Source organism: Schistocerca gregaria, chromosome 6, assembly GCF_023897955.1.
Source record: "Schistocerca gregaria isolate iqSchGreg1 chromosome 6, iqSchGreg1.2, whole genome shotgun sequence".
Lineage (NCBI taxonomy): Eukaryota > Metazoa > Arthropoda > Insecta > Orthoptera > Acrididae > Schistocerca > Schistocerca gregaria.
Window position 1 is genome coordinate 463816408 of NC_064925.1, and position 15246 is coordinate 463831653.

General features: G+C 38.6%; 1 protein-coding gene across 1 annotated transcript in view; it reads right to left on the reverse strand.

Moving 5' to 3' along the window:
• Positions 1-15246, reverse strand: part of LOC126278081 (WD repeat-containing and planar cell polarity effector protein fritz) — a 61592-nt gene that overhangs the window by 42616 nt on the left and 3730 nt on the right. The window contains exons 5-7 of the mRNA XM_049977919.1: positions 6790-6890; positions 5430-5544; positions 5132-5338 (exon numbers count right to left, since the gene is read on the reverse strand). Coding sequence (XP_049833876.1) covers positions 5132-5338; positions 5430-5544; positions 6790-6890 — 423 coding nt within the window. The remainder of the gene's footprint in view (positions 1-5131; positions 5339-5429; positions 5545-6789; positions 6891-15246) is intronic.

Genomic DNA, 15246 nt, shown 5'->3' on the forward strand with positions numbered 1-15246 from the left:
AGGAAGTCATTTCTGAAAGTATTTGTAAGGAGTGTAGCCATGTATGGAAGTGAAACGTTCACGATAAATAGTTTAGACAAGAAGGCAATAGAAGCTTTCAAAAATGTGGTGCTACAGAAGAATGCTGAAGATTAAATTCTAGAATGTAGAATGTTGTTTACTCCCAGGGCCTAGTTTCGACTTAGGTCTTTCAGTGCTCTGTCAAACACCTCACGCAGTATCATATCTCCCATTTCATCATCATCTACATCCTCTTCCATTTACATAATACTGTCCTCAAGAACATCGCCCTTGTATGATCCTCTATATACTCCTTCCACCTTTCTGCTTTCCCTTCTTTTCTTAGAACTGGGTTTCCATCTGAACTCTTGATATTCATACAAGTGCTTCTCTTTTCTCCAAAGGTCTCTCTAATTTTCCTTAAGGCAGTATCTATCTTACCCCTTGTGAGATAAGCCTCTACATCCTTACATTTGCCCTCTAGCCACCCCTACTTAGCCATTTTGCACTTCCTGTCGATCTCATTTTTGAGACGTTTGTATTCCTTTTTTCCTGCTTCATTTACTGCAGGTAAGAAAATTTAAAAAGGGAAATGGATAGGTTAAAGTTAGATATAGTGGGAATTAGTGAAATTCAGTAGCAGGAGGAGAAAGTCTTTTGGTCAGGTGAATGCAAGGTTATCAATACAAAATCAAATAAGGGTAATGCAGGAGTAGGTTTAATAATGAATAAAAAAATAGGAGTGCGGGTAAGCTGCTACAAACAGCATAATGAACACATTATTATGACCAAGATAGACACGAAGCCCATGAATACTACAGTAGTACAAGTTTGTATGCCCACTAGCTCTGCAGATGAAGAAATTGATTAAATGTATGATGACATAAAAGAAATTATTCAGGTAGTGAAGGGTGTCTGGAATCAGAAGTAGGAAAAGGGAGAGAATGATACACAGTAGGTGAATATGGATTGGGGGTAACAAATGAAAGAGGAAGCCGTCTGGTAGAATTTTGCACAGAGTATAACTTAATCATAGCTAACACTTGGTTCAAGAATCATGAAAGAAGGTTGTATACATAGAAGAAGCCTGGAGATACTGGAAGGTTTCAGATAGGTTATATAATGGTAAGACAGAGATTTAGGTACCAGGTTTTTAATTGTAAGACATTTCCAGGGGCAGATGTGGACTCTGACCACAATCTGTTGGTTATGAACTGTACATTAAAACTGAAGGAGCTGGAAAACGGTGGGAATTTAAGGAGATGGGACCTGGATAAACTGACTAAATCAGAGGTTGTAGAGTTTCAGGGAGGGCATAAGGGAACAATTGACAGGAATGGGGGAAAGAAACACAGTAGAAGAAGGATGGGCAGCTCTGAGGGATGAAATAGCGCAGGCAGCAGACGATCAAGTAGGTAAAAAGACGAGGGCTAGTAGAAATCCTTGGGTAGTAAAAGAAATATTGAATTTAATTGATAAAAGGAGAAAATATAAAAATTCAGTGAATGAAGCAGGCAAAACCAAATACAAACGTCTCAAAAATGAGATCAACAGGAAGGGCAAAATGGCTAAGCAGGGATGGTTAGAGGACAAATTTAAGGATGGAGAGGCTTATCTCACTACGGGTAAGATAGATACTGCCTACAGGAAAATTAAAGAGACCTTTGGGGAAAAGAGAACCACTTATATGAATAACAAGAGCTCAGATGGAAACCCAGCTCTAAGCAAAGAAGGAAAAGCAGAAAGGTGGAAGGAGTATATAGAGGGACTATACAAAGGCGATGTACTTGAGGACAATATTATGGAAATGGAAGAGGATGTAGATGAAGATGAAATGGGCGGTACAATACCGCGTGAAGAGTTTGACAGAGCACTGAAAGACCTGAGTCGAAACAATGTACCGGGATTAGACAACATTCCATTAGAACTACTGATGGCCTTGGAGAGCCAGTCCTGACAAAACTCTACCATCTGGTGAGCAAGATGTATGAGACAGGCGAAATACCCCCAGACTTCAAGAAGAATATAATAATTTCAATCCCAAATAAAACAGGTGTTGACAGATGTGAAAATTACCAAACTATCAGTGCAATTAGTCACAGCTGCAAAATACTAACACGAATTCTTTACAGACGAATGGAAAAACTGGTAGAAGCCGACCTTGGGGAAGATCAGTTTGGATTCCATAGAAATATTGGAACACGTGAGGCAATACTGACCTTAAGACTTATCTTAGAAAATAGATTAAGGAAAGGCAAACCTACATTTCTAGCATTTGTAGACTTATAGAAAGCTTTTGACAATGTTGACTGGAATACTCTCTTTCAAATTCTAAAGGTGGCAGGGATAAAATACAGGGAGCGAAAGGATATTTACAATTTGTACAGAAACCAGTTGGCAGTTATAAGAGTCGATGGGCGTGAAAAGGAAGCAGTGGTTGGGAAGGGAGTGAGACAGGGTTGTAGCCTCTGCCCGATGTCATTCAATCTGTATATTGAGCAAGCAGTAAAGGAAACAAAAGAAAATTTTGGAGTAGATATTAAAATCCATGGAGAAGAAATAAAAACTTTGAGGTTCGCTGATGACATTGTAATTCTGTCAGAGACAGCAAAAGACTTTGAATAGCAGCTGAACGGAATGGACAGTCTCTTGAAAGGAGGATATAAGATGAACATCAACAAAAGCAAAACGAGAATAATGGAATGTAGTCTAATTAAGTCGAGTGATGCTGAGGGAATTAGATTAAAGTAGTAAAGGAGTTTTGCTATTTTGGGAGCCAAATAACTCACGATGTTCGAAGTAGGGAGGATATAAAATGTGGACTGGCAATGGCAAGGAAAGTGTTTCTGAAGAAGAGAAATTTGTTAACATCAAGTATAGATTTAAGTGTCAGTAAGACATTTCTGAAAGTATTTTGTATGGAGTGTAGCCATGTATGGAAGTGGAACAAGGACGATAAATAGTTTGGACAAGAAGAGAATAGAAGCTTTCGAAATGTGGTGCTACAGAAGAATGCTGAAGATAGATGGGTAGATCACATAACTAATGAGGAGGTATTGAATAGAATTGGGGAAAAGAGGAGTTTGTGACACAACTTGACAAGAAGAAGGGACCAGTTGGTAGGACATGTTCTGAGGCATCAAGGGATCACAAATTTAGCACTGGAGGGCAGCGTGGAGGGTAAAAATCGTAGAAGGACACCAAGAGATGAATACACTAAGCAGATTCAGGAGGATGTAGGTTGCAGTAAGTACTGGGAGATGAAGAAGCTTACACAGGATAGAGTAGTGTGGAGAGCTGCATCGAACCAGTCTCATGACTGAAGACCACAACAACAACAACATTTACTGCATTTTTGTATTTTCTTCTTTCATCAATTAAATTCCATTTCTCTTCCTTTACCCAAGGATTTCTATTAGCCCTTGTCTTTTTACCTACCTGATCCTCTGTTGCCTTCGTATTTCATCTCTCAAAGCTACCCATCCTTCTTCTACTGTATTTTTTCCCCCATTCTTGTAAACCGTTCCCTAATGCTCTTCCTGAAACTCTCTAAAACCTCTGGTTCTGTCAGTTTATCCAGGTCCCATCTCCTTAAATTCCAACTTTTTTGCAGTTTCTTCAGTTTTAATCTACAGTTCATAGCCAATAGATTGTGGTCTGAGTCTACATCTACCCCTGGAAATGTCTTACATGTTAAAGTCTGGTCCCTAAATCTCTGTTTTACCATTATGTAACCTATCTGAAACCTTCCAGTATCTCCAGGCTTCTTCTATGTATACAACCTTCTTTCATGATTCTTGAACCAAGTGTTAGCTATGATTAAGTTATACTCTGTGCAAAATTCTGCCAGGCGGCTTCCTCTTTCATTCCTTACCCCCATTTCATATTCACCTACTATGTTTCCTTCTCTTCCTTTTCCTACTATCGAATTCCAGTCACCCATGACTATTAAATTTTCGTCTCCCTTCACGATCTGAATGATTTATTTTATCTCATTACACATTTCATCAGTCTCTTCATCATCTGTAGAGCTAGGTGGCATATAAACTTGTACTACTGTGGTAGGCGTGGGCTTCATTTCTATATTGGCCACAATAATGCGTTCACTACGCTGTTTGTAGTAGTTTACCTGCATTCCTATTTTTTTAATTCATTATTAAACCTACTCCTGAATTACCCCTATTTGATTTGTATTTATAACCCTGTATTCACCTGACCAGAAGTTTGTTCCTCCTGCTACCGAACTGCACTAATTCCCACTATATCTAACTTTAACCTATAACCATTTCCCTGTTTAGATTTTCTAACTGACCTGCCCGATTACGGGATCTGACATTCCACGCTCCGACCTGTAGAATGTCAATTTTCTTTCTCCTGATAACAACGTCCTCCTGAGTAGTCCCCACCCAGAGATCCAAATGGGGGACTATTTTAGGTCCGGAATATTTTACCCAAGATGACGCCATCATCATTTAACCAGACAGTAAAGCTGCATGCCATCGGGAAAAATTACAGCTGAAGTTTCCCCTTGCTTTCAGCCATTCACAGTACCACAACAGCAAGGCTGTTTTGGTTAGTGTTACAAGGCCAAATCAGTTAATCATCCAGACTGTTGCCCCTTCAACTACTGAAAAGGCTGCTGCCCCTCTTCAGTAACCACACATTTGTCTGGCATCTTAACAGATACCCCTCGATTGTGGTTGCACCTATGGTACGGCTATCTGTATTTCTGAGGCACACAAGCCTCCCCACCAACAGCAAGGTCCATGGTTCATGGGGGGAACAAGATGTGTATACATGCCCAAAGCAGCAAAATTGTTAACAGTGATACTCAGCATTTTGGATAGGTTTAATGATAAAGAATTGCTTGGAATGTCACATGTGCATTGTTAGTTCACTGAATTCATTGCAAGAGTGGCACTATGACACTACACTCAGCTGGTACCAAAGCGACAGGAGCCATGTCATATGACTTTTGAGTCTGTACATAGATGCCTAAGAGAGAGCAGACCCTTCAGTGTTAAAATGGGAGACACTAGTCGAGCAATATATGGCAGCATACACGATACTTAATCTACAATAATCACCACCATTAGAGTTGATAATTTCCCACAGTGGATACAACACTCACAAATGCTGCCTTTACTGTATGTGTAACTCCTCTTCCCTCATCAAACAGCACTAGGGAGCCATCAATACAGCCAAGCAAAAGTTTCTCTTCATCCGGACTGAAGCTGTGGCAGCAAACTTGAGTCTGTAGAGGGACAGAAGTAACTGCTGTTCGCTGTAAACGTGATTTACTTATCTCGTACGTGCAGCTCTCCACTGTCACTTCTCCCTAAGAATGAATGGACATTTATTATTGTTGAAGGCTTGTTAATATGACTGCAGGAAAAAGAACATACAGATAAGACAATAGTAGGACTCACTTTTCTTGACACCTTCTGCTCTACTGAATGAATGACATTTGGCTGTATACAGCTGAAAGATACACTGACTGGATCAAATTCTGTTCTATAGTAGCACAGCAGCTCGAATTTTGTCCTAAAATAAATAAATAAATAAATAAAAGATGTTTTTATAAAATTAAACACAACACGCACAGAATAAAATAAAAAGCATTGGTTACATAAGCATAAGGTTAAGTGAAGTTGTTCTGACTTTTCTGTGAGCCAAACTATAAAAGACAACATAATGAAAACTTCACGAACACCACGAAAAGTTAGAGCTTTCATCAGGTAACTGCAAATGAAATTTGACAAAACAGTTCAGCCTTCTCTCACATTTACCTTTTGAAGACTATCATGCTGGAAAACCCCTTATTTCCTTGTTAAGTTTGTGTGTGTGAGTGTTGTGTGTGTGTGTGGGGGGGGGGGGGGGGGAGGTGCATGTGCACAGTGTACTTTTTCCACATGTGTCATCACCCTGCTGTCTGAAGTGTCACTGAGCCTGAGGGTGACATTGCAGGCTGTCACATTTTTGTACCATCACAGAGGAAGGTTGTAGACGCTCCATGCCAAAATTCAAACTTATCCATCATAATGGGAGACAAGTATGGGGTTTTGCACAGTCTATATTGAACTAACCTATGTCATGAAAACTACAACCAAACTTACTGTTAAGAATACCCTGTAATATACTCCAAAGGAAAAGGGCAAAAAGTTAAAGTAAGATGGTCACAAAAGGAACCATCCAAAGTTGGCTTTGTGCAGTATATCCTGTGCAAAATGGTTGCTTAATAAATAATGCTGGAATTAAAATCACACTCCATCTTCTTATTATTGTAGAACTTCTGATAGTCAGTTGTCTAAATCAGCAGTCTGTCAACACGCTAGGATGATTCACAAAAAAATAACATGTTTTAGGAGCCTGGTACCTCAAGGCAGCAGGGTGTCTTTCAGTGAATGGTGAAGTGTAGATGATATTTAAAGTAGTAACAAACAGCTCTACCGCCTCAACATTCTGCCAACATTCAGATCTGAGGATGGCCGTTACTGATACGACACTGATAGTACTCCGCATATTTTCCCCTCCTTCGTACCCACTCCTTAACTTAATACAATGCATCACAGTCTTCATCCTTTATACTTAATAATATACCACCAATGATTGAAAAATCAAAGACATTTAATTCTTATTAAAAGGCATGGCTGTTAAACTTAATTGAAAGTTTCTTCCTTCTCAAAACAAAAAACAGGGGGAAAATGTAAGAAAAATAAAAGAAAAACAATGCAGAGCACAGTGAATGAAGCAAGACTGTGAAAGGAGCATAAACACATAATGACTTACCCAGTGACCATATACACATGAACATTTGCTCTGTCCTGATCTTTAACGACGGGACTCCACGGATAAACTTCATCACGAGTGCACCGCCACCAAATAAGTATCTGCAATTCAGAACAGATATAAGCTAAATCATTCCATTACTTGTATGGCTTTCATTATCTTAACATCAAAGTTCACAAAAGACACATCTGTCCTTTGTTAGGATTTACATGCATTTCTCAGACTCCTATTTAAATGATACTTTCAAATAAGGTCTATGCTTTCAATTAAGAGGGGGGGGGGGGGGGTCATATTACCCTAGAGAAGGAGTTGAACTCACTATCTGTGGAATTTCATTTCAGTTTTTGTCTTTTTGTGTGTGGGCACTTACTTTGGGTTTCGTCATTGTCTTAAATAGAAAACGTCACTGTTGTAGTAGGCCAATATCACAATCCTGGAAAGCAAAAGTGAAGAGGAAATGTCTGTGGAAACCAAGGAAGTAAGAGTGAAGAAGTTCCAAATTAGGATTGATCAAGAGTCAAGAGATTGGATGGACAAGTGACATCAAGGGAAATATTGGTGTTTGTTAATCAAGAAACATGAAGAAATCATTAACTAAATGTTCTCTTCTCTTATTCTTTAAACTGATTATAACATCTTCATTTGATAATTAGAAAATTTCTCCATAATAATCTCATATTGTTATTGTCAACTGTATGTTTGAACATATTTATACTCGTTTAAAATTTTTGAGAACCGTAGGCCTATTCTCATTCAAAATAATCATTCTTGAATTTCACTGTATAATTCCATGAGAAATAGGTCATTCTTGAGAATTTTTGCATGCTTACAGAGCTATATTTTTGAAAATTTTCTTAAGTCTGTGGTACAAGTATTGTGAATAACTTGTTTCGTAGCAAATCAGCACTTATGACACGCAGTTACTGCCAAAGAATCGATCACCCCAAATTTAAGTGTATATCAACACAAATAAATTAACATTTCTGAGAATTTTCGGAAGTTGTTATTGTCCCGTGTATAACCTAATTCGCAGTAAATCCACGTTTGTGATTAATTACTGTAACTTAGACATTAAGTTACATCTGGTTTTCCCTGCAAGAAGAGTGTTTATCATTAATTGTAAATTAACTCTTATTTTTGAGTTTGTTAATGACTATTACTAACCTCAAAAAGTTTTAGGAAACTAGCAATTTTTATCACAGGTTTAGCTGTTGCCTTGACAGAAATCTCAACTTGTGTGTTTGCTTCAATTTTTATAGGGAATTAGTAATTTTTAGCTCAAAGGATTAAAATGTAGTCAGTAGGCTTATTTTAATGTTATTTGTTCACTGTCGTGTACTGTAATAAACTGCATGAGCCATAATGCAGCCATACTGTGAATACTGTTCTCAAACACAGGTCAATTTGGTTGATGCTCAAAAGCATCTGGAAATCACCATGTCTACTGTCAAATGAATGGCACCTGCTGCAAATCAGCTCCCCGGTACCTGTCGTACTAGTATCTAATGTACTTCAAGTACTATCCTCTCCTGTGGACACTGTCTCCTCTATCTGAAGTACAGGATCTTTCATTGCTCGTCCACTTGACCGTGAGTGGCATGACAGTTGTAGATTCATGCGTACTTTACAGGGTAGATAAGGAACAGAGAACAGGGTGTTTACTGATCCCCCAACCAACAACCCTCCTCAACCCTCCTGACTGCATCCAGCTGTCCCCACCACATCCCTGCACACTCCCACAAGCAGTGTTACACCCTTCCCCAACCCTACCCTACTATTTCTCCCCCTCCCCACCCTAGTCTCCTCCATACCCCAACAACCACAGAGTTGTTCTATTATCATTCGCAGATGCTCGCAGTCTGGTCCCATCGGCCAAAGACAACACTGGTCGTGTGTGTGAGTTGCACTTGTGTGAATACTGTGAGTATTTTACTTTAGAAAAAGGCCTTTTGGTCGAAAGCTCAAATGCATAGCAGTCTTTATGTTGTGCCTGTCTGCGACTCAACATGTCCTCTATAAGGTGTGTAGCAACCTATCATCTTTATAATAGTCTTTAATGATCACATAGGGTCAGTCATTATTTATAGATAGAACAATGGGGAAATACAATCAGTACCAAACAGGACTAGCAGAGGTTACTGAACATACAGTGAGAAAGGTGGCATGAACGGTCACAGGTTTCTTTGACCTACAAGAAGTGTCACAGAGATGATGAGACAACTGAACTGGCAGACTCTTGAAGATAGACGGAAACTATCCCAAGAAAATCTAATGACAGACTTTCACACACCGGCTTTAAAAGATGTCTCTAGGAATATACTAGAACCACCTAAATATCACTCCCATAGGGATCATGAGGATCAGATTAGCTTAATAATAGCATATAATCATTCTTCCCACACGTCATACACGAATTATTTGCAAAAAAGTCATAATAACTGGTAAGTGGAACATACCCTCTGCCATGCACTTCACAGAGTATAGATGTAGATGTAAACATAGAACTCCTCTCTTCACACAACTGACATCTCCAATCAAAGTAAGTATCTCCCTACAATATTTATTCTGTGACAAGTCATGGTAATCAACATTCTCCCTATAGGAATGCTTTAAGAAACGGCAAGACTCAGCTGCCTTGAGGTACTGTTTAGTCAGGAGAGCTAGTATTGATGAATGCAGCAGAATCATCTGTCTCTACAAACCTGACCCTGTTTAACAGTGACTTCTTCAAGTGTGAGGACTTTCAGTGCAGTGCAGCTACAGCTACATACTCTGCCCACCTTCTCTTTCTGTATTTCACAGTTACGCTTTAATAACTGTTACAGTATAATACTGTATTTTTTCATTATCTGATGTGTTACAAGCCATTTTTGGGAGACAAAACAGCCAAAAGCAATTAAGCATGCATTCTGTAATAAGGAGGGCCAATAAAGCTCTATATAGTCTACAAATGAATATCATGTTTCCAAGTAGAGAAGGAAGTAGTGAATTTCATCAAAATACAAGAGGTATTACAGAAAAAGTTAGTGAACTGCTTATAGATGGTGACTCTGAAATTATTGGTATATTGGAGCACCACTTAAATAATTTAACAATTTAGAGGCTTCCTTTACCAGGATACAGATTAGCTGGCTGTTTTTCAAGGAGTTCCTTGCAGGGTGGGGGAGTGGCTATGTATGTTAAAAACAGTATTCTATTTGAGTCCATAGACATATCACGACACTGCACTGAACTGATATTTGAATGTTGTGCAGGGGCAGTTGAATTTAGTGAAAATAAACTTCAAATCATTGTTGTTTATAGGTCCCGTAACTCTGACTTCAGAACATTTCTGCTCAAGCTGCAGAGGGTTCTTGATTCACTTTGTAGAAAGTATCTGAAATTAGTTATATGTAGTGACTTCAATACAAATTTTGTATATGATGGTGCAAGGAAAAGGATGTTGGTAGATCTCCTACATTCATGTGATTTGATGCAGACTGAGTTTTTTCCAATTAGGGTGCAAGGGAATAGTAGCACAGCCATAGACAATATTTTTGGTGTGGTGTGGTGTGTTGGGGCTTATGGGCGCTCAACATCGAGGTCATCAGCGCCCTGACACACATTAAAAGGAACGAACGTGGACAGACCTAATAAAACTAAAGCACACACTCAAAGAAAGCAGGAAAAGAAGGAAAATGCTACATAAGAAAGTAAAACCTAAGGAAAGGGGAAACATAGCAACAAGAATGTCACAGGAAATTGTTATTGGCTGGCCACTTACATAAAATATGGGCGAGCTTGTCACACAGTGAGCAAATCTTTGTAAAAACATTTGAAATGTCACAGAACTTTAAAACTTTAGCCACATTCGTCCGAGTGTTGCCTAAAAGAGATGGCAGGTCCGCTGGCAAGTCAGCTGCGGCCCGCTAGTCAGAAAATAAAACACAATCCAATAAAATGTGGCGCACAGTGACCTGGACGCCGCAAGCACCACACATTGGAGGGTCCTCTCGACAGAGCAGGTAGCCATGCGTCATAGGGCTGTGGCCTATATTCGAAGCCGAATGAGGAGAACCTCGTCCCGTCGATGGGGCTGAAAGGAAGTACACCACACACGCGTTGTGGGCTTGACTATACGGAGCTTATTGTCAGTCACTTCCAGCCACTCATCCTCCCACCGACACATAACCCGTGAGCTCAACAGCGAGGTGAGTGCGTGCAAGGGGATAGCACACTGAGATACTTGTGCGGCGAGACACGCCTCCTTGGCTGCGAGATCTGCCCTTTCATTCCCAGCAATGCCGACATGCCCCGGAACCCAGCAGAAAGCTACAACCTTCCCCAGTCGCTGTAGTCGGAGGAAGGCATCCTGGATGGTCTGGACAGTTTTGTCTGCCGGATACAAACGTTGTAAAAAGTGAAGGGCACTGAGTGAATCGGAACAGACAAGAAATTTAGGAGAGGAAGAATGTCTCATGTGCTCCAGTGCTCGCAAGATCGCAGACAATTCTGCATCAATGACAGCGAAAGTCTGAGGCAGGCGGACCATGAAGACACGATCTGGAAAAACAACTGTTTTATTCGTTCTTCACTACTAAATGGGCCTTCTGTTAGTAAAAGGGTGAATGGCCTTTCAGACCATGGTGCACAAATGTTACCACTAAAAGGATTTTGTACTCTAACAAATGTTGCATGTAATTACAAACTATGTAGGGAAGTTAATCCAATAGCAGTAGATGTTTTTTAAACCTTGTCAAGGAACAAGAGTGGCAGGATGTTTACAATGCTGATACCACAAATGATAAATATAATACCTTCCTTAAAACATTTCTCATGCTCTTTGAGAGCTGCTTTCCCTTAAAACATTCTAAATGGGGTACTACAGTAATAGGCAGCCCAGGTGGCTGACTAGTGGGATAAGGATATCGTGTAGAACAAAGTGGGAATTATACCAAAATGTTTGTAGAAGTCACAATCAAGTTACAGTAGCCCCATTACAAACAGTATTCTAAGATGCTTAAAAATGTTATTAGGAATGCAAAAAGGATGTTGTATGTAAATAGAATAGCTAATTCACAGGATAAAATTAGAACCATATGGTCAGCTGCAAGGGAAGTGTCTGGTCAGCAGTACAAGGTTGACGATATAAAGTCAGTTCATATTAAAAATATTTCTGTTACCTATAAATCAGATATATGTGCAGTATCTAACAATCATTTTCTGAGCATTGCTGGTGAATTATATAAAAATTTAGTTTCTACAGGGAATCACGTAACTTTCTTGGCAAATGTCTTTCCGAGATTGATGTCTCAAATACACCCCTGTGACACAGACAACGTAGAGATTGAGTCATTAATTAAATCACTGAAGACTAAGGACTCTCATGGATATAATGGAGTGCCTAGCAGAATATAAAAGTATTGTATTTGTATTTTTTCCTTTAGGAATGGTCAGTTTCCTGAACAATTAAAGTACTCAGCAGTAAAGCCACTCTATAAAAAGGGAAAAGGGGTAATTTAGACAATTTTAGGCCTATTTCTATGCCATCAGTGTTTGCTTAAGTTATTGAAAAGGCTGTGCACGTCAGGATAACTGAGCATTTTATATCACAATTTGCTATCAATGTACAGGTCGGCTTTAGAAATCGTTTAACAACTGAAAATGCTATAATCTCTTTTCTCTGTGAGGTACTGGATGGGTTAAACAAAAGGTTTTGAATGCTACGCATATTTTTTTATTTAACTAAGGCGTTCAATTGTATTGATCACAAAATATTGCTCCAGAAGTTGGACCATTACAGAATACGGCAAATAGCTCACAATTGGTTCACCTCTTACTTTAGCAACAGACAGTGAAAGGTCATTATCCACGATGTTGAGAATGACTGTGATGTGGAGTCTGAGTGAGTACAGTCAAGTGGGGGGTTCCTCAGGGATCAGTGTTGGGACCACTCCTGTTCCTTATTTATATAAATGGTATCACCTATAATATTACGGGTAACTAAAATATTTCTGTTTGCTGATTACAATAGCTTGGTAGTAAGGGATGTTGTGTACAACATTAGTTCAGTTTCAAATAGTGCATGGCTGGTAGTAAATAAACAAATGCTAAATCACAGTAACACTCAGTTTTTACAATTTCTAACAGACAATTCAATAAAACCTGATGTTTTAATTTCACAGAATGGGCATATGATTAGTGAAACTGAACAGTTCCGATTTCTTGGTGTTTAGATAGATAGTAAACTGTCGTTGAAAACCCACATTCAGGATCTTGCTCAAAGACTTAATGCTGTCATTTTTGCTATTCGAGAACGGCGTGTGAAGTGAGTGATCGTTCAACACGAAAATTAGTCTACTTTGCTTATTTTCATTTGCTCACGTTGTATGGTATTACATTTTGGGGTAACTCTTCCGATTCTAAAAGGAGATTATTGGCACAGACATGGGCGGTTCGGGCAATAATTGGCGTAAGTTCACGAACCTCTTGTTGACCCCTGTTCACGAGTCTGGGTATTTTGACACTGGCCTCTCAATATATATATTCCTTACTGTCATTTTTTGTCAACAAAATTAGCTTATCCGAAGAATAAGCAGCTTCCACTCAGTTAATACTCAGCAGAAATCAAACCTGCATTTGGATCGAACTTCCTTAACACTTGGGCAGAGAAGTGGGCAGTATACTGCTGCATCCATTTTCAATAAGCTACCACTCGAATTCAAAAATCTTAGCAGTAATCCACGTGCTTTCAAATTGAAACTGAAGAGTTTCCTCATGGTTCACTCCTATTTTGTCAAGATGTTTCTTGAAAAATTAAGCTGATTTATGTTGTATTGTTGATTGCGTTTACTTAAACTTATGCATTGACTTTTTTCGGGTTAATAAACATTTTATTTTTATCTGTTATTACTTTTATGTGGTAATTTCATGTACTGATATGTTTCATGACCTTGGAGATTTGCTCCTCAATTGAGGTGTAAATAAAAAATAAATAGAGGACTCAAGGACCCGGCTTTATTACAAATTTCAATAAATCTGAATCTTCTGATATAGACAGCTCTTCCCTTAGTTGTGTCATAAATGATGTGAAAATCAGTAAATTTATTTGCAATAGCACCCAAAATTAATAATAAATGTTAATTTCAGACATATTGCAATAAACAGAAACACACCACTAGATATTAAAATAATTTCCACCGAATTTCACAGCCCTGTGTAAGAGTCAGAGTAGTGTTCTGTTTCTCGGGGTGGTGTGTTTATTATTGGGTCATTGTGTGAGAGAGTGTGTGCATGTGCGTATGTGTGTCTATTGCTGAGAAAGGCCATTGGTCAAAAGCTTTAAGTGTAAAAATCTTTTTGTTGTGCCTATCGGTGACAGCATCTCCACTATATGGTGAGCAGCAACTTCCATTCTCATAATATTGTTACATTCCATCCTGGATTTTCCATTGTTTGCTAATTAGATTGACTTCATACTGGTAGCATTTGTATCTTAAAAGCAGTTTGTAGTTTCTGCAGTTACATCTTAAAGCATCCTTCACCACTGATCTGATGACCCTCTTAGTTAATGTGGGCATATATTATTATTTTTTTTTTTTTTTTTTTTGGGGGGGGGGGGGGGGGGTGGGAGATCAAATAGTAGCATATATAAGATTTGAAGTGGTGCTGGCCCAATAATAAACACACCACCCTACGAAAGGTTACTTCAAATATATATATATATGATATCAAGGTCATATACACATCCAACTTCTTAAAAACACTTGCACTGAAACAGAACACTTCTACAACTCTTACACAGGGCTGTGAAATCCAGTGGAAATTATTTTAATATCTAGTGGTGTGTTTCTGTTTATTGTAATACGTCTGAAATTAACATTTATTATTAATTTTGAGAGCTATTACAAATACATTTATTGGTTTTTACATCATTTATGACACAACTAAGGGAAGAGCTGTCCGTATCAGAAGATTCCGATTTTATTGGAATTTTTAATAAATCCAGGTCCTTGAGTCCTGTATTTATTTTTATTTACACATCAAGTTCCGTACGACCAAATTGAGGAACAAATAACCAAGGTCATGAAACATGTCAGTACATGAAATTACAACATAAAAGTAATAACAGATAAAAATAAATTGTTTATGAACAAGCAAGAAATTTCTGAACATTTAAAGCAAGTTGCCAATCTTTGCATCACATTGAAATCTTATCAAGATCTGACTGAATATTTATGCAGCCTCTTTCAGATAGTACTTCATTATAGATAACTGCATCATCTGCAAAAAGCCTGAGGTTACTATTAATATTGCCTGCAAGGTCGTCAATATACAACATGAACAGCAAAATTCCAACACAATTCCCTGAGACACAACTACAATTACTTGTATAGGCCTATCTGACAATGGCTCTCTATCCAAGATAACATGCTGCATCCTCCCTACCAAGAGGTCCTCAATCCAGTCACAAATTTC